Source organism: Stenella coeruleoalba (assembly GCF_951394435.1).
Source record: "Stenella coeruleoalba genome assembly, chromosome: 13".
In the NCBI taxonomy this organism is placed as follows: Eukaryota; Metazoa; Chordata; class Mammalia; order Artiodactyla; family Delphinidae; genus Stenella; species Stenella coeruleoalba.
Window position 1 is genome coordinate 15,032,667 of NC_137159.1, and position 23,002 is coordinate 15,055,668.

The 23,002-nt window shown below is 44.9% G+C and overlaps 1 protein-coding gene across 1 annotated transcript in view; it reads right to left on the reverse strand.

The window, feature by feature from the left end:
* Nucleotides 1-7,920: 7,920 nt before the first annotated feature.
* TCF7L1 (transcription factor 7 like 1) overlaps nt 7,921-23,002 on the reverse strand; it is a 160,274-nt gene continuing 145,192 nt past the window's right edge. Inside the window, exons 5-12 of the mRNA XM_079941383.1 lie at nt 14,962-15,094; nt 13,921-14,023; nt 13,532-13,615; nt 12,641-12,784; nt 11,748-11,907; nt 11,554-11,661; nt 10,596-10,671; nt 7,921-9,316 (exon numbers count right to left, since the gene is read on the reverse strand). Coding sequence (XP_079797509.1) covers nt 8,883-9,316; nt 10,596-10,671; nt 11,554-11,661; nt 11,748-11,907; nt 12,641-12,784; nt 13,532-13,615; nt 13,921-14,023; nt 14,962-15,094 — 1,242 coding nt within the window. The 3' untranslated portion in view covers nt 7,921-8,882. The remainder of the gene's footprint in view (nt 9,317-10,595; nt 10,672-11,553; nt 11,662-11,747; nt 11,908-12,640; nt 12,785-13,531; nt 13,616-13,920; nt 14,024-14,961; nt 15,095-23,002) is intronic.

Here is a 23,002-nt window from a genome sequence, read left to right on the forward strand (position 1 = left end):
CTCGCGAGATCAGCGCGCGGGCTCAGCGTTCATGCCCCACCCCTTCCTGCGTGCGTCTCCCGCAGCCATACCCGGTCGAGGGGCGGGGCTTGGGAAAAGGCCTGGCTGTGTGTGGTTAAGCTGTTTTCTCCGGGATGTTACTTCTTTTTTTGGTGTTGGCGCCGTGTTGTCCCCTGTGGAAGGCGTATCCACCTTTTTCTGGTTTCTTTGCTACATAGCAGCCGCTACAGACCGTTACTCCCCCTTTTCTTCTTTGCCCTTATACTTATGAGACAATATAGGCAGAGCAGGAGCTCCCTGGCCCGCGGACGATCCCACGGGAGTGACATCGGTGTGGCCCAGCGCCTCTTCGCCCCATCTTCTGCCTACATTTCTACCTTCTCCCTCTCTCGTGGTTCTTTCCCTGCCGTGCACAAATGCGTGGAAATCTGGAAACGGAAACCCACCCCATCACCTTTGTAGCGGGAGCCTTTGCAACCCTGCTCCCCTCTGTCCTGACCCCACGGAAACTGCCCTCCGAGGTAGCCAAAGATCTTTTCTAAAAAGTCCATTCTTTATACGTATTTGTATGGCAGATTCACTTTACTGTACACCTGAAACTGGCACAATATTGTAAATCAATTTCAATTACACCCAATAAAAATTTAAAGAAATGAATCTTCCTTGGTGGTACAGTGGTTAAGAATCCACCTGCCAATGCAGGGGACGCGGGTTCGGGCCCTGGGCAAGGATGATCTCACATGCCGCGGAGCAACTAAGCCTGTGCGCCACAACTACTGAGTCTGCGCTCTAGAGCCCGTGAGCCACAACTACTGAGCCCACGTTCCGCAACTACTAAAGCCTGCTCACCTAGAGGCCATGCTCCACAATAAGAGAAGCCACCGCAGTGAGAAGCCAGTGCCCCGCAACGAAGAGTAGCCCCCACCCGCCGCAACTCGAGAAAGACCGTGCGCAGCAACGAAGACCCAACACAGCCAAAAATAAATAAATAGTAAATTAATTTATAAAAAGTAAAAAGAAAATGGCGGGGGATGAGACTGGAGCAGAGCCTCCAGCCAGATTAAGTATTAAATGATCTAGGTTGCCATTAACACAGGTTGAAATGTAATCCTGCCAAAAAGGATTACAGCTGCCAGGAGATATAACACTCTTCTGCAGTCTGAGTACAATATTTGGGTTATGTGGCATGCAGTTCTAGTCAGGTGAATTTCTGAAGAATTTTAAGGACTAGTATATGATGTAAATATAGTTTTCAGGAAAAAGTACTTTGTTTTGCTATTTTAAAACCTTTTAGTCCAGTGGTTAGGACTCTGTGCTTTCACTACCGTGGCTGGGGTTCGATCCCTGGTTGGGGAACTAAGATTCCACAAGCCAAGGGGCGCGGCCAAAACTAAAACTAATAAAATTAAAATAAATAAAAATAATCTTTAAAAAACCCTTTACTATGCTTCTCAATGTTTCTCTGTTGTAAGAAAATCTCTCACACACACCCTCATTACTAAGGAGAGAATAAGAATCAGAGAGAAGTGAGAAATCTTTTACAAATTAGTTCAGAACTGTGACTCTGGCTTAAGGAAGTGAACTGGTAAATGAATGTTTCTAAAATTCTCTCCACCTCCCCTAAATAAACACTTGACTAGCATTAAAGGATTTGGCTTAGGACAAATGGTTACTAGACTTATTGTGATGTATTTTGTAATGTATGCAAATGTCAAATCACTATGTAGTATACCTGAAACTAACAATATTGTCCATGAACCATATTTCAATTTTAAAAAAAGGATATTGGCTTGGTGCACTCGTGTGCGTGTTTGTGTGCGCTTGTGTCTGTGCATGTAGGTAGGGGAATGGCAAATTATTAAGCCTGATCTTGTGTCCATATTATTAGCCAGGAGAGAAAATAAGGGTCCAAATCATGCAGAGTTTGTGGGCTATGTCCAGGGTTTTATATTTTATCTTAACATGAACGAGAATCCATTACAGCTGTTTAAGTAGGGAAAAGATAGAGTAGGGAATTATTTATTTATTTATTTTGGCTGCGTTGGGTCTTTGTTGCTGTGGGCTTTCTCTAGTTGTAGCGAGCAGGGGCCACTCTTCGTCGCAGTGTGCGGGCTTCTCATTGCAGTGGCTTCTCTTGTTGTGGAGCATGAGCTCTTGGCGCGCGGGCTTCAGTAGCTGTGGCATGCGGGCTCAGTAGTTGTGGCACGTGGGCCCTAGAGCACGTGGGTTTCAGTAGCTGTGGCTCGTGGGCTCTAGAGCACAGGCTCAGTAGTTGTGGCGCAGGGGCTTAGTTGCTTTGCGGCATGTGGGATACTCCCAGACCAGGGCTCAAACCCATGTCCCCTGCATTGGCAGGCGGATTCTTAACCACTGTGCCACCAGGGAAGTCCCCAGAGTTTGGAATTTTTGAAGATTAGTCTGGTCTTAGGGTGAAGAATCTACTCTTGGGGTGGTGGGGAGAGAAGAGTGGATTTAGAAGTTAATCAGGTAGGAGGCTGTTGCAATAGTCCTAGTAGGACTAGCATAGGGACAGTGAGAATGGAGGGAAGTGGTTGGACTCAAGATAAATTTGGGAGGTAATACCAACAGACTGGATATAGGCTATAGGCCTGGCTTATGTGAGGCACAAATCTACTGTGGCACCTATTTCAGGTGTGTGGTTTTTCTCCAGGAAGTGCTTCTACCTAGAATAGGAGTAGAGAAGGCAGATTTTAGCGCTAACTCCTAACTCACACCAATTTTGGTTTAAGGGAATGGTAGGGTGCAACTTGAATAAATCTTAAATTTCCTTGTACTTCTTCGTGATAAAAATACTCAACAAATTTGGAAAAGAAGGGAACTTCCTCAACCTGAAGGGGGCATGTACAGAAACCTCACAACTAACATTATAGTTAATGGTAAAAGACTAGATGCTTTCCTCCTGAGATAAGGAACCATGTCTGCTCCCACCACTTCTACTCAACTTCTTACTGTAAGTAGCCAAGACAATTCAGCAAGAAAACAAAATAAGAAGCATCCAGATTGAAAAGGAAGAAGTAAAACTATCTCTGTTTTCAGATAACATGATCTTGTATAAAGATAATCCTGAGGATTTTCTAAAAATTTATTAGGACGAGTTCAGCAAGGATGTAAGATGTGAGACCAATATATAAAAATCAATTATATTTCTATACACTTGCAACAGACAATCTAAAAATGAAATTAAGAAAAATTCCGTTTACAGTAGTATCAAAAATAATAAAATAAAATTTAAGAATAAATTTAACAAAAGAAATGCAAAACGTACACTCTGAAACAATAAAGTATTATTTAAAAAAAACTAAAGAAGCCCTAAATAAATGGAAATACATCCCATATTCATGGATTGGAAGACATAATTGTTAGAATGTCTATGTTCCTCAAATTGATCTACCAACACAATCCCTATACAAATCCCAGGTGGTATCTTTGCAGAAATTGACAAGCTGATACTAAAATTTATACGAAAATGAAAGAGACCCAGAATAGCCAATACAGGTTTGAAAAAGTCGAACAAAATCAGACGACTCTCATTTCCCAATTTTAAAACTTATTACAAAATTACAGTAATTAGGACAGTGTGGTACAGGCATAAAGATATATGGATGAATGGAATAGAATTGAGGGTCAGGAAATAAACCTATATATTTATGGTCAGTTGATTTTTGACAAGGGTGCTGACTGTTCAACGGGGGAAAGATTAGTCTTTTCAACAAATGGTGCTGGGATAACTGGCTAATAAACATATGAATGGTTGTTCAACATCATTAGTATTAGTTGGGTAAATGCAAATCAAAATCACAGTGAGACACACTCCACACCTACTAGGATGGCTATGATAAAAAAACAGAAAATAGGAAAATGCATCAGGGAAGTGCAAATCAAAACCACAATGAGATATGACCTCACACCTGCCATAATGGCTATCATCAAAAAACACACGAATAACAAATGTTGGTGAGGCTGTGGAGGAAAGGGAACCCTTGTACACTGTTGGTAGGAACGTAAATCTGTGCAGCCACTGTGGAAAACAGTATGGCGGCTTCTCAAAAAACTAAAAATAGGGCTTCCCTGGTGGCGCAGTGGTTGAGAGTCCACCTGCCGATGCAAGGGACACGGGTTCGTGCCCCGGTCCGGGAAGATCCCACATGCCGCAGAGCGGCTGGGCCCGTGAGCCATGGCCGTTGAGCCTGCACGTCCGGAGCCTGTGCTCCGCAACGGGAGAGGCCACAACAGTGAGAGGCCCACATACCGCAAAAAAAACCCAAAAAACTAAAAATAGAACTACCATATTGACCCAGCAATTCCATTCCCGGCTATATATCTGAAAAAAACCATAAATGCTAATTCAAAAAGACACATGCACCCCAATGTTCATAGCAGCATTATTTACAATCGCCAAGATATGAAAGCAACCTGAATGCCCATCAACAGATGAGTGGGTAAAGAAGATGTGGTGTATATATACGGTGGAAAACTACTCAGACATAAAAAAACCCACAAAATTTTGTCTTTTGCAGCAACGTGGATGGACTTGGAGGGCATTATGCTAAGTGAAATAAGTCAGACAGATAAAGACAAATACTGAATGACATCACTTATATGTGGAATCTAAAAAATACAACAAACTAGTGAATATAACAAAAAAAGCAGACTCACAGATATAGAGAACAAACTAGTGGTTACCAGTGGGAGAGTGGGTGGTACAAACTACTGGGTGTAAGATAGGCTAAAAGATATAATGTACAACATGGGGAATATAGCCAGTATTTTGTAATAACTGTAAATAGAGTGTAACCTTTAAAAACTGTATTTAAAAAAAGAAAATAATATGTTGGTGAGGATGTGGAGAAATTGGAGCCCTCAAACATTGCTGATTGGAATGTAAAATGTTGCAGCTGCTATGAAAAAGAGTTTGGCAAATTCCTCAAAATGTTAAACATAGAATTACCAATATGACTCAGCAATCCCACTTCTACATATAAATCCCGAAGAATTGAAAACAGGAACTCAAACGTTTTATATATATATATATATATATATATATATATTTTTTTTTTTTTCTGTACGCGGGCCTCTCACTGTTGTGGCCTCTCCCGTTGCAGAGCACAGGCTCCGGACGCGCAGGCTCAGCGGCCATGGCTCACAGGCCCAGCCGCTCCGCGGCATGTGGGATCTTCCCGGACCGGGACACGAACCCGCGTCCCCTGCATCGGCAGGCGGACTCTCAACCACTGCGCCACCAGGGAAGCCCCAAACGTTATATTTGTATGTGAAAGTTCACAGCAACATTATTCACAATAGCCAAAGTGTGGAAACAACCCATGTGTTCATCAATAGATGAATAAACAAAATGTAGTTTATACATACAATGGACTAGTATTGAGCCATAAAAAGGAATGAAGTTCTGATATCAATACAAGCTACAATATGGATGAACCTTGAAAACATTATGCTAAGTGAAATAAGCCAGACATGAAGGGACAAGTACTGTATTCTACTTATATGAGGTACCTAAAATAGGCACATTTATAAAGCTATAAAGTAGATTGCAGGTTCTTAAAGTCTGGGGGGAGGGAGGAATGGGGAGTTAATATTTAATAGGTTTGGAGTTTCTGTTTGGGATGATGAAATGGTTCTGGAAGTTGTTAGTGGTTACGGTTGCACAACATTGTGAATGTATTTAATGCCACTAGATTGTCCACTTATATATATATTATATTATATATATAATATATATATTTTATATTTTTTATATTTACCACAATTTAAAAAGCTGTATGTCTGAGTAGGGTAAAAAAATCTGGCAAGTACTCAAAAAAAGGTAAAGGAAGACAAGGCTTAAAAAAAATGAAATCCTAGGGACTTCCCTGGTGGCGCAGTGGTTGAGGGTCCGCCTGCCGATGCAGGGGACACGGGTTCGTGCCCCGGTCCGGGAAGATACCACATGCCGCGGAGCGGCTGGGCCCGTGAGCCATGGCCGCTGAACCTGCGCGTCCGGGGCAAAAAATGAAATTCTGATACAACATGAATGCACCTTGAAAACATGCTAAGTTAAATAAGCCAGGCACAAAAGGACAAATGTCTTATGATTCCATTTATATGGAATATTTAGAATAGGCAAATTCATTGAAAGAGAAAGTAGATTAGAGGTTACTAGGAGCTGAAGGGAGGGGAATGAGGGAGTTATTGCTTAATGGTTATAGAGACTCTGGGGTGATGAAACGTTTTGGAAACAGTGGTGATGGTTGCACAACACTGTGAAGGTAATTAAAGCCACTGAATTGTACACCTAAAAATGGTTAAAGTGGTGAATTTTGTTATTTATCTGTTTTACCATCATAAAAAATAAAAAAAAGGGAATGATGTGCCGATACAGGTTACAACATGGATGAATCTTGAGAATACTCTGTTGAAAGAAGTCAGTGAGAAAGGACCACATAGTGTATGATTCCATTTAAACGAAATGTCCAGAACAGACAAAGCCAGAGATAAAAAGTAGATTCATGGACGTAGAAAATGGACTTGAGGACACGGGGAGGGGGAAGGGTAAGCTGGGACGAAGTGAGAGAGTAGCACTGACGTATATACACTACCAAAATAGATAGCTAGTGGGAAGCAGCTGCATAGCACAGGGAGATCAGCTGGGTGCTTTGTGACCACCTAGAGGGGTGGGATAGGGAGGGTGGGAGGGTGGAGACGCCAGAGGGAAGAGATATGGGGATATATGTATATGTATAGCTGATTCACTTTGTTTTACAGCAGAAACTAACACAACATTGTAAAGCAATTACACTCCAATAAAGATGTTAAAAAAAAAAGTAGCTTCATGGTTGTTTAGGGCTGGAGGTGGGGATGGGGGTGTGAGAAGGAGGAAGTGGAGGGTAAGTTCTAAAGGGTACGGGGATTCTTTTTTTTTTTTTTGCGGTACGCGGGCCTCTCACTGCAGTGGCTCTCCCGCCGCAGAGCATAGGCTTCGGACGCGCAGGCTCAGCGGGCCATGGGCCACGGGCGCAGCCGCTCCGCGGCATGTGGGATCTTCCCGGACCGGGGCACAAACACGCGTCCCCTGCATCGGCAGGCGGACTCTCAACCACTGCGCCACCAGGGAAGCCCCGGGATTCTTTTTGAAGTAATGAAAATGTTCTGAAGTCCAGTGTGATGATGGGTACACAACTTTGAACACAGTCAAAACCATTGTACACTTCATGTGTTGTGCTTTTTTTTTTTTTTTTTGTCTGCGCTGGGTCTTCGTTGCTGCACGCAGGCTTTCTCTAGCTGCGGTGAGCCGGGGGCTGCTCTTTGTTGTGGTGCGCACGCTTCTCACTGCAGTGGCTTCTCTTGTTGTGGAGCACGGTCTCTAGCAGCGCGGGCTTCAGTAGTTGTGGCACGCGCGCTCAGTAGTTGTGGCGCATGGGCTTAGTTGCTCCGCAACATATGGGATCTTCCTGGACCAGGGACTGAACCCGCGTCCCCTGCCTTAGCAGGCGGATTCTTAACCACTGCACCACCAGGGGAGTCCCAAATTGTACACTCTAAATGGGTGAATTGTATGTTATGTGAATTATACCTCAATAACACCATAACAACAAAAAAAATTAATTGCAGTGCTAGATACATGCAAAGCAATCCAAGGATACCTCTCCTATCTTGGCAATTACAAGAAGACAAACGAAAATAAAAAGATTCATCCCTTTGTATCTCAGTTATCTATACTGAGCAGCCTGTGTACATTCGAGGCTGGAAACTGGGTTGAATTTTTCTAGTCGTGTCAGGCATGATTTATATCCCCTTCCAATAAGCAGCATTCCTCCTTTGCATGTCTGCAAAAATCTCACACAGGGCTTGGTGTGAAGAAGGGGGCTTGATTCAAGAAAAGGACTAAAATACTCAGAAAAGGTCTTGCAACTGCAATTTTATTTTCTTTTGTGAAAATAAACAACTGGGAGTTTAAATTGCTCCAAAAAACCCCATAAAAATGAAAAGAAATACACACAGAAGAAGCATGTGAGGTGATGGGGGAGGGAGGAGGGTCTTCAGAGCTTTGGCAGATTGCGCTGGCACGGACCTGGGTGACAGGAGCCAGACCTCGGAGCCAGGTCCTGTCTGCCACTCTGGGGCTGTGAGGGGACATCTCGACTGGTAAGGGGGTGGTACACAGGCTTCTTCACTGAGGAAGTGGCAGGCACCTTGAATCCCTTTAAATGCGGGGAAGAACCACTGCAGAAGACCTCTTCCCCCACCAAAAGCTGGAGACTGGGGCATTAGGGCCACTGAGGGAAAAGGGATGCTGGTGGAGACAAACGAGGCCGAGGTGTCTTCTCACATGGTGACAGCCTTACACTGGGCAGAGGACGAAGGTGAAGGCAAGAACCCACGGAGCTGAGCAAAGGAGAAAAATGTGGGCCAGGTAAAAGGGAATGTCCAGGAATGGGATGTAGATGAAGAGGCTGCGGGCTAGAAATGGCAGCAATGGCCAACATGCAGGCTGGGTGGGGGAAGCTGGGATGCTGGGGGGTGATGGGAAGAGGCAGGAGGGCAGAGAGTCCAGGAGGTAGAGACAGAGGTGCCTTCTGCCCAGGTCCATCCACCGCTGCACATACAGGAAGAATAACACACTACTTTTCAGTTCTTGTTTTTTAAAGATTTTTGTTTTGTTTTGTTTTGTTTTTTAAAAAAGCCTTAAGATCAGCTACTGGTTACATCTACAAAATGTAAAGTGCTGCTGTTACCAGTCACTTTACAGAACAGTCCAGAGTGGTCAAATATTGACCAATAAAGTTTCCTTTTTTTTTTCTTCTTCTTCTTCTGCATCATTACTACTCGATGAGTCACGTGACAGCCTGCATAGGTCAGTGGGCAGCTTAGTGGGCAGACTTGGTGACCAAGGAAAGAGGCTGGGCCTGGAGCACGGGGAGGGCCTGGTGGGCATGGAGAGTGGCTGGGAAGGAAGGGGGGGACGTCAGCAGAGCTGTGGGCACGGACCCCAGGGGGAGGGGCCGGGACAGGACGGGGGGCTGGCTGCCCATCTGGCCAGAGGAGGTGGCGGCAGCCTTCGCTGACAGGAAGGTAGCCGAGTGGAGAGCCAGCTGGGCCCGGGTCTCTGGCTTGGTGGTGAGGGAGAGGGGCTGGGCTTGCTCTGAGTGGGTGGCGGCCGGGGCAGCTGGGGAGGCCAAGGCCGTGGAGGGTGTGGCCGGCGAGTCCAGCATGCTGCCGTGGGAGGAGGCAGGACTGTCACAGGGCTTCTCAGGGGGCAGGTACTGGACACATGGCTTCTTGCTTTTGGAGGCCAGAGCACCTAGGGGAAATAAAAAAACCACACGGAAGAGTTAGCAGCTAGGAGCGCGGTGGGAGGCGGAGGTTGCCGAGGAAGCCCAGCTGCACACATCAACTCCGGAAACAAGAATGCGTACAGGGAGGGAAGTGAGAACCTGAAGTGATGGCTGTGGCTTTCAAGACACCTAGAGCACAGACAAGGGGCAATGCCCAAACGCCAACGACTCATCCAGAACCTGCCTGGAAGGAAAGTAGCTCAGCCTATCACATCTTCATCTTCCTGCTGAAATCTCGTCATTCTGGGGATGGATCTCCACTCAATTTGCTTTAAGATCCTTGGTTTATGGTGCTGTCAGAGATAGTACAGCACCTGCTAAGCAACGTGGTATACAGTGAATTTTGCATCATACACATAGTTAACTTACATGGACTCCTATGGAGATGAATATGCAAATTATACAGATATTAGAAAGGTAGGAAAGGAGATGAAAAGAAAAGCAAGGTGATAAAAAGCACTTTAGGGGACTTCCCTGGCAGTCCAGGGGTCAGGACTTGGCGCTTTCACTGCTGTGGCCCTGGGTTTGATCCCTGGTCAGGGAACTAAGATCCCACAAGCTGGGTAGTGCAGCCCCCCCCCCCCCCCCCCCGCGCCTAAAAAAAGCACTACAGATGGAACTAAACAAGTTCTGCACTTGTCCTGGAGTGAGCATGAGATGGGAGGCTTGACTGAAATACTGGTCACCGTGTGAGCATCTCTCTGCTGGGTGTGATTCTGCTGTAAAAAGATACAGTACATATTTGTGGCACAAAGGGGGCACCCCCAATCCAAGTGAACAATTATTTCTGTTATTCGACCAAACAAACATTGGAAGAAAACCTGATTCTATTGGATTCACGGATAGGTGATATGTCCATCCCTAATGGGCTGCCTTCCTAAGGGAATTTCAAGGATCATTTCAGTGACATTCAGTTTTTACCTTATGCACTGATTTTAGAACCTAACCCTCCAATAAGACACAACTCAACTGAATTGGAAAGAGCCTTCCAAGTGACAAAGTGCCGGACCATTTAACAAGCAGAGTGACTGGAAAAATCCCTTCACTTCTTCGAGCCTCTTAACAGATTATCTCCAAAAAGGGGATAATAATAACAGCCCCCTGAGTGTACATAAGGCCTTGAACATGGCAGCTATCATACGGCATTGTCACCGTGTCCGTCAGAGTCCCGGGTACAAAGTACCGGCGGGTGTAGCTGGGACAGGGAAAAGGAAGTAAAGATGCAGGGCCCTCCTGTCCACTCACCGTCTGCCTCCTGGACTTGCTGCTGGGACTGGGTCTGGGACAGCTGCTTTTCTCGCTTCCTCTTCTTTTTCTTACCCTGAAAGATACAGCCAAAGGAAGAGGTAACCAGGGACAGAATAACCGGCTTTTCTGGGGGACTCCCAGCTATGAAGCGGGGAGACAGGATACTTCCTGCACTGGGCACCCAGATCACACTCCCCGCAGCAGCCTCACCAGGTGGCACAGTGAGCCTTCCTGGAACACTGCTTCCCTCCCCCACTGGATCCCTTCCCTCCAGCTCCGGTGGCCTGGCTTTCTTGGAAGGCCTCATTCTTTTCCTGCCCTTCAGGCTGATTTTTCCATTTCTCTTCCTAGAACCGTGTAAGGTTCCTGATCTTTTCTGAGGGGTCCCAGGTCTCACTGAAAATCTAATGCAGCTGGGAATTCCCCAGCTGTCCAGTGGTTAGGACTCTGTGCTTTCACTGCCGAGGGCGTGGGTTCAATTGGGAAAAAAACCCAAATAAACCCCAAAAAACTAACGTAGCTATGCAGCCTTTTGGCACAAAAAAAGCAAGTAACAACATACATACAAAAACCTTCCCAGTTTCAGGGAGTCATCAGAAACGCAGGCAGCGGCTTACGCATTGGTCTCTGAGCCCCAGGCTGGCAACCCTTGGCTAGAGACACTGACCACAGAGCTAGCACACAGCTCACACTGCACCCTGAATTATGGAATTAAAGGCTGAGTCCACTTCCAATGGGACAGGCACAAATTTGATTCTGTCCCCAGGATACCAAACCATGGCCTTGTTGCCCTCCCGAGAACTAAAACGTCTTCCTTATTTCTAGAGAAATACAGACTTCTCCCTGGCCTCCCTGGAAGCTGACTCCGTTGACAGGGTCCTCTATCAATGGAGTCAGCTTCCTTTGCCCCTCTTCCTCGCGCAGAGGCTGCTCCTGGTGTCTGATGGGCACGTACGTAGTTGTCTCGGGCTGACCAGGTCGGGTAGAGCTGCGAATGAAGCTGCCGCTCCTTCCGGGCCAGTTCATAGTACTTGGCCTGTTCTTCTCGGGACAGGTTGTGCCACTGCGGGAGAGAGGACCAGCAACGACAGAGCGGTGAGCGTGGGGGACGCTGAGCCGCACAGCCTGGAGCATAAGGGCAGGCCTTACCTTTCTCCCCAGGATCTGGTTAATGGCTGCACTTTCCTTCAGGGTGCACTCGGCCACCACCTTGGCCCTCATCTCCTTCATATATAACATGAAGGCATTAAGAGGCTTCTTCACGTGGGGTTTCTTTTCTTCCTCTTTTTTCACTGTGACGGGTGATTTCCTGGGAAGTCATAAGGCTGTAGGTTAGCTGGTATCAGCTGTCATCCCTCGAGGAGGCTAAGGGCTGTCTGCCTCTGGGGAGGGGAGATGCTGTTGCTTGGACGATAACGTAAGTTGCCCGGGGTTGCTTTTAGAGCCTGAGCACCTAGCTCCTAGCCTCTGAGAGACCTCCGGCCATATTCCAGGAAAGGACAACTTCCTGACAATGGAACAGAGGGTGGTGGTGAGAGCTGGGACGCACTGGCCCAGGTGAGAAAGAGGAGGGGGCAGGGCACTTTAGGCAGAAACGGAGAGAGGAGGTCTCCTTGGCTACAAGGCACCGACTTTGGCTTTCCTACTGTCTTTATGGCACAGTGGACAAAGCACAGGCCTTGGTGCTGGGCGCAGCTCTGCCACCGGTCAGCCATGTGACCTTGAGAATATTCTCCTTTCTGGGGCCTTACAATTTTCGAGTGTATGGGGGGCGGGGTGGGAGGGGGAGAAGGAAGCTAAAAGCTCTCTCAGGTTCTCTTTCAGCCTCAAAGTCCTGGTTGTAAAACCTTCCTTAATGGGAGAAGAGATGCACGGTGTCTCTGAGAGGATGGGAACTCCAGGGGTCAAAGGGAACAGTTCCCAAGGGAGAGGGTGTAGTTGAGGAAGCTGCCGGGCTGCCAGCTGTATGTCCCCAAGAAAGCAACCAATGGTACTCGCTGCTCAGAGACTGGCCACCCCCCATCAGGCTGCCTGTTACTCACGCGATCACGGCCGGGCTCAGGCTGGGGGGCGTCGGTTCCTGCTTGACGATGGGGGAGACGATAGCGGGGTGGGGGATCCCTGAGGTGGGCAGACCAGGATGGGCCGGAGCCACCATGTGAGGGGAGAACCGACTGGAAACCAGGCTATGTACCAGATGGAAACAAAGACAACAGAGGGATTCAGGCAGGCAGAATGCTTGTCACCCACAGAGGATGTGGCGGGCCCCCAGTCTTGATGGCGGAGGCGTGTAAACACCTCTGCTGGGGCAGTGCTGGAGCAACGGAAGGCCATGCACTGACCTCGACAGAACCGGTTTGGGAAACACCCAACAAACCTCCCTTCCCCCACAAGCATGCAGGTTTCCTATATCTGGTGCTGAAAGCAGGTAGGATGAAAAACACAAAAGAAGATGCAGCAGGTCTGAGGCCAGAGTACACAGGGGGGAAAGAAGGGTTCAGGCTGTGGGCTGCACTTCTTTTGTCATTGGCGGTACCACTGTCAGGTAGATCGGCTACTGAGACAGAAATCCCCTTTCGCTGTTCCCCTCTCCTGACATCATTGCAGGAACAATTCATCTCCCAGCTTCAGAGTGATGTACTCAAAATGCTTCAGTGCCACAAAGCCCAGCCCAGCCCGTGAGGGGACGTGCAGGAGGGTTGAGTGTGAGGGCTTTGAAATGCTTCTCTTAGAGAGATGGGGCAAGAGTGGGCTGAGCCTATGGTCTCCATCCCCACCTTATCAGAGAGGCGGGAGGAAAGGTGAGCGAGCACCTGCCTCCTCGCTTACTGCCAAGAGAAAGCTGTGTAACGGTCAGAAATGGCAGGGATGCTGGTAGACAACCATTCCCTGCACTGCCACTTCCTGCTCACAGCTCCAGTCCCAAGACTCACCTGGACATTGAGGCATTCATGGCGAGTGCAGGGTAGGGGTGCCGGAAGCCGCCGGGAGGAAGGGAGTACATGGGCTGACCTTGCCTATAAGGGCCAGGAGCAAGGAAATCTGGTTAGCAAATTGGCTAAAATGGGAATGTTCAGGACAGGGAAGGAGAGGCGGTTGGGAAGAAAGGATGATAAGTAAAGGCAGGAAGTAGGAAGGAAGAGTTGGGGGGACACTGCCCTGGGGAGAGCAGGGAGGTCTGAGTCCTGGGCTTTGGTGAGAGGGCTCTACGTGGGGGAAGGGGGGCGTCTGTATACAGACCACCAGGACCGGCTGGAGGTACAGAAGTTAGAACTCAGCAGAAGGAAGGAGGGAGGGTAAGAAAGGCTGTAAGTTTCCTTACTGTGGGACGAGCCAGCCGAGGGGATGGGGGATTTGCCCCACAGCTCCGGGAGACAGTGGGTAATACGGAGACAGCTCAGATGGGTGAGGGGGCCGGGGGATTCCTGCTTCCAAAGAGAGATGTGTCAGACAATTCCTTGGCCCTACATTAACACCTTAAAATAATATCAAACAGGAGGTTCCTTGCCCTATATTCCCAGGTGCCCTGGAGCTTGGAAGGCCCTTTCTTTTATTATCCCTGCCCTCTGTCACCAGTAACTTCCAGCTGCTCATACAGGAGTCGTCCAAGACACAGGCAGGAAATTTTGGACTGAGAGACCCAAGATATCCCCAGAGTCATCAGCTAGAAAAGCTGCCTCATTCATGGAAAGATAAGCTTTGGATCTCTGTTCCACATTTGTGCTCCTTATTATCTGTAACTCGTAGTAGCTGTGATGTCTCAAGAGGGGCTCCAAAAATGCTTTGACCCATGGAAACGCCATGGGAATTCTATGAAGACTCTGGCTCCCTCTGGGATGGAGTTTGGGTGAGCAAGTTAAAAACAAGAAGCCAACTCAGTCTACTGCTTTATAGCTATACTTATGTCTGGCTAGACTGTTTACTTCCATATGATCAGTTTGGGGCCTAGGTTTTGGTTTAAGGAGGCGCAGCCTGCAGCCGGCTAGACTGCAAAGTCAATGAGAAAGGAGATTTTTTTTTTCCCCTTCCAGGTCATTCCAATCTTAAAGTTTTAAGACATTCTAACGTAGAAGCAGCAGTGGCAGAGCAATGCCAAATGCCGTGGAGCCAGGCCCTGTGCATCATCTCATTTAATCTCCTTTCATCCTCACAATGACCCAGGGATGCAGAAGGGACACGTAAGGCACTGATGAGCGAACTGAAAAGGCTAAACTTAGTGGGCAGGGTTAGAGACCACTGAGAGCTGGAGACATGGTTTGAACCCAGGTCTGTCCGATTCCAGGGCTGAAATACTCCCCGAGAAGAAAAGCCCACCCCCACTGGAGCTGTGGAGCTGGGCCAGCCTGAGCAGGCCCCGACTCACCTGTCTTTGGATCGATCTCTGGGGAGAGGTGTGTGGGAGGGGAGCCGGGGGAGAAGTGGTCGTTGCTGTAGGTGATGAGGGGCGTCAACGGATGCATGTGGTGCGGGTGCTGAACAACAGGAACTTTATTAGACTGAAAGACAGAGAGAAAAAGACTAGGGACAGTTGCCAAGGAGGTGGAGAGTACGGGCAGACCTCAGCGCTACTGCAGGTTCCGTTTACTGCTTTATTTGCAGTAAAGCAAATCACACACACTTTTTGGTTTCCCGGTGCATACATCTGTTTTTTTTTTTAAAAAAGAAATTTTTTCTTTTTTTGGCTGTGCTGCACGGCATGTGGGATCTTAGTTCCCTGACCAGGGATGGAATCTGCACCCCCTACAGTGGAAGAGCAGAGTCTTAATCACTGGACCGGCAGGGAAGTCCCTCCCAGTGCGTATAAAAGTTATGTTTACACTGTACTGTAGTCTGTTAAGTGTGCAATGGCATTATGTCTAAAAAAATATGCACATACCCTAATTAAAAATACTTTGTCAAAAGGTGCTATCATCTGAGCCTTCAGTGAGTTGTAATCTTTTTGCAATAGTGACATCAAAGATCAGTGATCACAGGTCACCATAACAATTATAATAATAATGAATAAATTTGAAATATTGCGAGAATTACTGAAATGTGACCCAGAGACGCAAAGTGAGTAAAGGCTGTTGGAAAAATGATGTCGACAGACTTGCTGGATGCAAGATTGCTATAAACCTTCAATTCATAAAAAATGTAATATCTGCGAAGCGCAATAAAGTACAATACAACAAGATATGCCTGTAAAACCTATTGTTATGTACTTGGTTGAATAGATACCAGGTATTTTCCATGCAACATCCCATTCAGCCCTCGAAGAGTACTTGAGAGAAAGCAGCGGTCTATACAGCAGAGAAAGAACCAACAGAATTAGAGAAGGGATTACATCCACCCTCCTATGTACCCTCTTCAAAACAGCCCACCATTACTCACTTCATGTGTACTGTGTGGTGCTAAATGCTACAGGCTGCTGAATTATGAACCGTGCTCTATGTAATCTCAGTGACTTCAGAACACACGCTTTCCTTTTCAGTTTTTTTTTTTTTTCTTCTTTTTGGCTGCCTCGTGCAGCATGAGGGATCTTAGTTCCCCGACCAGGGATCAAACCCATGACCCCGGTAACAGAAGTGCAGTCTTAACCACTGGACCGCCAGGGAAGTCCCTCAACATACGCTTTCCAAATGAACTTCCTAGAAAGGGTAGCTCATAGGTTCACATCTGAGACTGGTAACAGAGCAGTGAGGGAACTGTCACCATCAGACCTCATATAACCAGTTGTCACGTTCAGGGTTTACAGATATCAACCAAGAGCACTTAAAACAGTTCTCCCTGGAGAGTCTCAAACACTCTGCTGACCTAATTATCCCATTTCATTTACAATACCAGAGAGTGTAAGGAGTACATTTTACATAACTGTTAAGAAAGCAAAAACACTGGCATGTCACCAACATATCCTGCTTCAGAAACGTTAAAAAACGGAAAAACCTGTGTGTCCTGGAATTACTAAACGGAATTAATTTTTAATTGTCTTGACATAATCTGACTTAACAATAAAGATTTTTATTATAAAAATGGCTATCGGCCTTATTATAACCTAGCAAAAAAGCTATGATTATCTTCATTTGAGGAATGAGGAAACTGAGTGGGGAAAGATTAAGTGACTTAGCCTGAGCCACAGGGCCAGTAAGTGGTAGAACTGGATTCCTATCAGCCCTTAATGGCTCTAACAAACCAGGGTGTCTTCTCTTGCACTTCCTGGCACCTCAAGAGCCTAATCAAAACATCTGTCAGAGAAAGGACGGACACACATTTTTTCGGATAATAAGGTAAATGAGTTACAAGTGGAGAAGAGATTTATTAAAAAAGAGATTCGTAAACAGGATGATGATTTGGTGGCATCTCACGGGCCAGATTTCCAAACTTCTGTCTTCCCAGTTGAATGTTTCGTTTCATAGATTCCTGAGCCCTTCAGCCTTTTACTCAGTGCCCCTTGGGTACTCATCATGCAAGCAACTATATGTACATCTCCTAGACGCTCGTGTGCTGACAGTAATCTTGCTCCATTTTCAGTAGGCTAAGCAGAGATGAGAGGCAGAGTCCTGGAGCAAGGCCTAGAACCCAGGGGCCCAGCTCTCAGACTCACAGAAGTGAGACCAAGGATGCAGATGGTTCATAAGCAAAACCACTAGGTGGCGCTGGCACACGGCTGGACCCTGCTGGTACCTCACCTTGAACAATTTCCTATCACCACCCTTAGTGGGCTCATTTGACGTTGCACAATAAATTCTAAAATTCTTTTCTTCTTACTGTTTTCACCTGTTCCCTCACTGGCTTTTGAAGAGGTCTCCACGTACATGAACATACCACACAAATAAGAGTATAAAAAAATTATTTTAAGGTCAGATTTCTAGGATCCTGATGCAACTCAATGATGCACTGAGGTTTCCCGGAAACAGCTTTGTCTAAAGGGTGATTTTTAATATCATAAAAGGAATAGAATTATTACTAAAGTGACAGTAAATGATAAAAAGAATTACACAAAATGATCACAATTTTTAAAAAACACATAAATTCTATGACTTTAAAAAAAGACTAGAGGCAGTTCCCTGGTGGTCCCGTGGTTAGGACTCAGTGCTTCACGACCATGGGCTGGGGTTCAATCCCTGGTTGGGGAACTAAGATCTCATCCCACCAGCAGTGCAGCACAGTGGAAGAAAAAACAAACAAACAAAAAGACTAGAAGCACACCAAGTAAACAGTAAGTATATTTGAGTGGTGGGACTACAGGTGGTTTTGTTCTTCTTATTTCCCTTTCTGTATTTCCCAATTTAATTATTACCTACTTAAAACTATACTTACGAAGAACACAAATTTCCTAAGAAAGAAATACAAACTATATTATAAAACATTTAGAAAACACAATCACACACACACACACAAAAGCCAAAAAAACTCCAGAATCACACTAGCCTAACCCAGTCACTATTATCATTTTGGCATATCTCCATTCATTTAGACTTCTTGTACATCTGTTTTTCATTTATATCATTTATAGCTATCTTTTTTTTAATTTAAAATTTCAGCTTTATTGAGGTATAACTGACAAATAAGATTGTTATATATTTAATGTGTACTATGTGATGATTGGATATATGTACACAGAGCCATCTTAAAATACTTAATAGTATTATGAATCCTGACTGGCCATGTGCTCTTGAGTTTGGCTTCATCAGAAACTGACAAACAGGACTAAAGGTCTGGAAGGCTCGGGTTCAGGATGGTGGAGTAGAAGGACATGTGCTCACTCCCTCTTGCGAGAGCACAGGAATCACAACTAACTGATGAACAATCATCGACAGGAAGACACTAGAACTCACCAAAAAAGATACCCCACATCCAAAGACAAAGTAGAAGCCACAATGAGACGGTAGGAGGGGCGCAATCACAGTAAAATCAAATCCCATAAGTGCTGGGTGGGTGACTCACAAACTAGAGAACATTTATACCACAGAAGTCCACCCACTGGAGTGAAGGTTCTGAGCCCCACGTCAGGCTTCCCAACCTGGGGGTCCGGCAACGGGAGGAGGAATTCCTAGAGAATCAGACTTTGAAGGCTATCGGGATTTGATTGCAGGACTTGGACAGGACTGGGGGAAACAAGAGACTCCACTCTTGGAGGGGACACACAAAGTAGTGTGTGCATCGGGACCCGGGGAAGGAGCAGTGACCCCACAGGAGACTGAACCAGACCTACCTGCTAGTGTAGGAGGGTCTCCTGCAGAGGCGGGGGGTGGCTGTGGCTCACCGTGGGAACAAGGACACTGGCAGCAGAAGTTCTGGGAAGTACTCCTTCACATAAGCCCTCCTGGAGTCTGCCATTAGCCTCACCAAAGAGCCTGTAGGCTCCAGTGCTGGGTCGCCTCAGGTCAAACAACCAACAGGGAGGAAACTCAGCCCCACCCATCAGCAGACAAGCAGATTAAAGTTTCACTGAGCTCTGCCCACCAGAGCAACACCCAGTTCTACCCACCACCAGTCCCTCCCATCAGGAAACATGTACAGCCCTCTTCGATAGCCTCATTCACCAGAGGGCAGACAGCAGAAGCAAGAAGAACTACAATCCTGCAGCCTGTGGAAGAAAAACCACATTCACACAAAGATAGACAAGATGAAAAGGCAGAGAGAGGGCTATGTACCAGATGAAGGAACAAGATAAAACCCCAGAAAAACAACTAAATGAAGTGGAGATAGGCAACCTTCCAGAAAAAGAATTCAGAATAATGATAGTGAAGATGGTCCAGGACCTCGGAAAAAGAATGGAGGCAAAGATAGAGAAGATGCAAGAAATGTTTAACAAAGACCTAGAAGAATTAAAGAACAAAGAAACAGAGGTGAACAATATAATAAATGAAGTGAAAAATACACTAGAAGGAATCAATAGCAGAAAACTGAGGCTGAAGGACGGATAAGTGACCCGGAAGACAGATGGTGGAATTCACTGCTGTGGAACAGAATAAAGAAAAAGGAATGAAAAGAAATGAAAACAGCCTAAGAGACCTCTGGGACAACATTAAACGCAACAACATTTGCATTATAGGGGTCCCAGAAGGAGAAGAGAGAAAGGACCTGAGAAAATATTTGAAGAGATTATAGTTGAAAACTTCCCTAACATGGGAAAGGAAACAAGTCCAGGAAGTGCAGAGAATCCCATACAGGATAAACCCAAGGAGAAACACACTGAGACACATAGTAATCAAATTGGCAAAAATTAAGGACAAAGAAAAATTATTGAAAGCAGCAAGGGAAAAATGACAAATAACATACAAGGGAACTCCCATAAGGTTAACAGCTGATTTCTCAGCAGAAACTCTACAAGCCAGAAGGGAGTGGCATGATATACTTAAAGTGATGAGAGGGAAGAATCTACAACCAAGATTACTCTACCCGGCAAGGATCTCATTCAGATTTGATGGAGAAATCAAAAGCTTTACAGACAAGCAAAAGCTAAGAGAATTCAGCACCACCAAACTAGCTCTACAACAAATGCTAAAGGAACTTCTCTAAGTGGGAAACACAAGAGAAGAAAAGGACCTATGAAAACAAACCCCAAACAATTAAGAAAATGGTAACAGGAACATATGGGTAATTACCTTAAACGTGAATGGATTAAATGCTCCAACCAAAAGACACAGGCTGGCTGAATGGATACTAAAACAAGACCCATATATAAGCTGTCTACAAGAAACCCACTTCAGACCTAGGGACACATACAGACTGAAAGTGAGGGGATGGAAAAAGATATCCCAAGCTAATGGAAATCAAAAGAAAGCTGGAGTAGCAATACTCATAGCAGATAAAATAAACTTTAAAATAATGTTACAAGAGACAAGGAAGGACACTACATAATGATCAAGGGATCAATCCAAGAAGAAGATATAACAATTATAAATATATATGCACCCAACATAGGAGCACCTCAATACATAAGGCAACAGCTAACAGCTCTAAAAGAGGAAATCGACAGAAACACAATAACAGTGGGGCACTTTAACACCTCACTTACACCAATGGACAGATCATCCAAACAGAAAATTAATAAAGAAACAGAAGCTTTAAATGACACAGTAGACCAGATAGATTTAGTTGATATTTATAGGACATTCCATCCCCAAACAGCAGATTACTTTCTTCTCAAGTGCGCACGGAACATTCTCCAGGATAGATCACATCTTGGGTCACAAAACAAGCCTCAGTAAATTTAAGAAAACTGAAATCATATCAAGCATCTTTTATGACCACAATGCTATGAGATCAGAAATCAATTATAGGGAAAAAAATGTATAAAACACCAACACATGGAGGCTAAACATATGTTACTAAATAACCAAGAGATCACTGAAGAAATCAAAGAGGAACTCAAAAAATACCTAGAGACAAATGACAATGAAAACACAATGATCCAAAACCTATGGGATGCAGCAAAAGCAGTTCTAAGAGGGAAGTTTATAGCAATACAAGCCTACCTCAAGAAACAAGAAAAAAAAAAAAAAGAAACAAGAAAAACCTCAAATAAACAATCTAACCTTACACCTAAAGGAACTAGAGAAAGAAGAACAGACAAAACCCAAAGTTAGCAGAAGGAAAGAAATCATAAAGATCAGAGGAGAAATAAATGAAATAGAAACAAAGAAAACAATAGCAAAGATCAATAAAACTAAAAGCTGGTTCTTCAAGAAGATAAACAAGACTGATAAACCATTAGCCAGACTCATCAAGAAAAAGAGGGAGAGGACTCAAATCAATAAAATTAGAAATGAAAAAAGAGAAGTTATAGACACCACAGAAATACAAAGCATCATAAGACACTATTATAAGCAACTCTATGCCAGTAAAATGGAACCTGGAAGAAATGGACCAATTCTTAGAAAGGTATAAGCTTCCAAGACTGAACCAGGAAGAAATAGAAAATATGAACAGACCAATCATAAGTAATGAAATTGAAACTGTGATTAAAAATCTTCCAACAAACAAAAGTCCAGGACCAGATGGCTTCACAGGTGAATTCTATCAAACATTTAGAGAAGAGCTAACACCCCTCTTTCTCAAACTCTTCTAAAAAATGCAGAGGAAGGAACACTCCCAAACTCACTCTATGAGGCCACCATCACCCTGATACCAAAACCAGACAAAGATACTATAAAAAAAGAAAATTACAGACCAATATCACTGTTGAATATAGATGCAAAAATCCTCAACAAAATACTAGCAAACAGAATCCAACAACACATTAAAAGGTTTCATACACCATGATCAAGTGGGATTTATCCCAGGGATGCAAGGATTCTTCAATACAGGCAAATCAATCATGTGATACACCATATTAATAAATTGAAGAAGAAAAACCATATGATCATCTCAATAGACACAGAAAAAGCTTTGGACAAAATTCAACACCCATTTATGATAAAAAAAACTCTCCAGAAAGTGGGCACAGAGGGAACCTACCTCACCATAATAAAGGCCATATATGACATACCTACAGCAAACATCATTCTCACTGGTGAAAAACTGAAAGCATTTCCTCTAAGATCACGAACAAGAAAAGGATGTCCAGTCTCACCACTATTATTCAACATAGTTTTGGAAGTCCTAGCCATGGCAATCAGAGAAGAAAAAGAAAGGAAAGGAATACAAATTGGAAAAGAAGGAGTAAAACTGTCACTGTTTGCAGATGACATGATACTACACGTACAGAATCCTGAAGATACCACCAGAAAACTACTAGAGCTAATCAATGAATTTGGTAAAGTTGCAGGATACAAAATGAATGCACAGAAATCTCTTGCATTCCTGTACACTAATGATGAAAAATCTGAAAGAGAAATTAAAGAAACACTCCCATTCACAACTGCAACAAAAAGAATAAAATACCTAGGAATAAACCTACCTAGGGAGACAAAAGACCTGTATGCAGAAAACCATGAGACACTGATGAAAAAAATTAAAGATGATACAAACAGATGGAGAGATGTACCATGTTCTTGGATTGGAAGAATCAATATTGTGAAAATGACTATACTACCCAAAGCGATCTACAGATTCAATGCAATCCCTATGAAATTACCAATGGCATTTTTTACAGAACTAGAACAAAAAATCTTAAAATTTGTATGGCGGCACAAAAGACCCTGAATAGCCAAAGCAGTCTTGAGGGAAAAAAATGGAGCTGGAGGAATCGGACTCCCTGACTTCAGACTATACTACAAAGCTATAGTAATCAAGACAATATGGTACTGGCACAAGAACAGAAATATAGATCAATGGAACAGGATAGAAAGCCCAGAGGTAAACCCACGCACCTATGGTCAACTAATGTATGACAAAGGAGGCAAGGATACACAATGGAGAAAAGACAGTCTCTTCAATAAGTGGTGCTGGGAAAACTGGACAGCTACATGTAAAAGAAT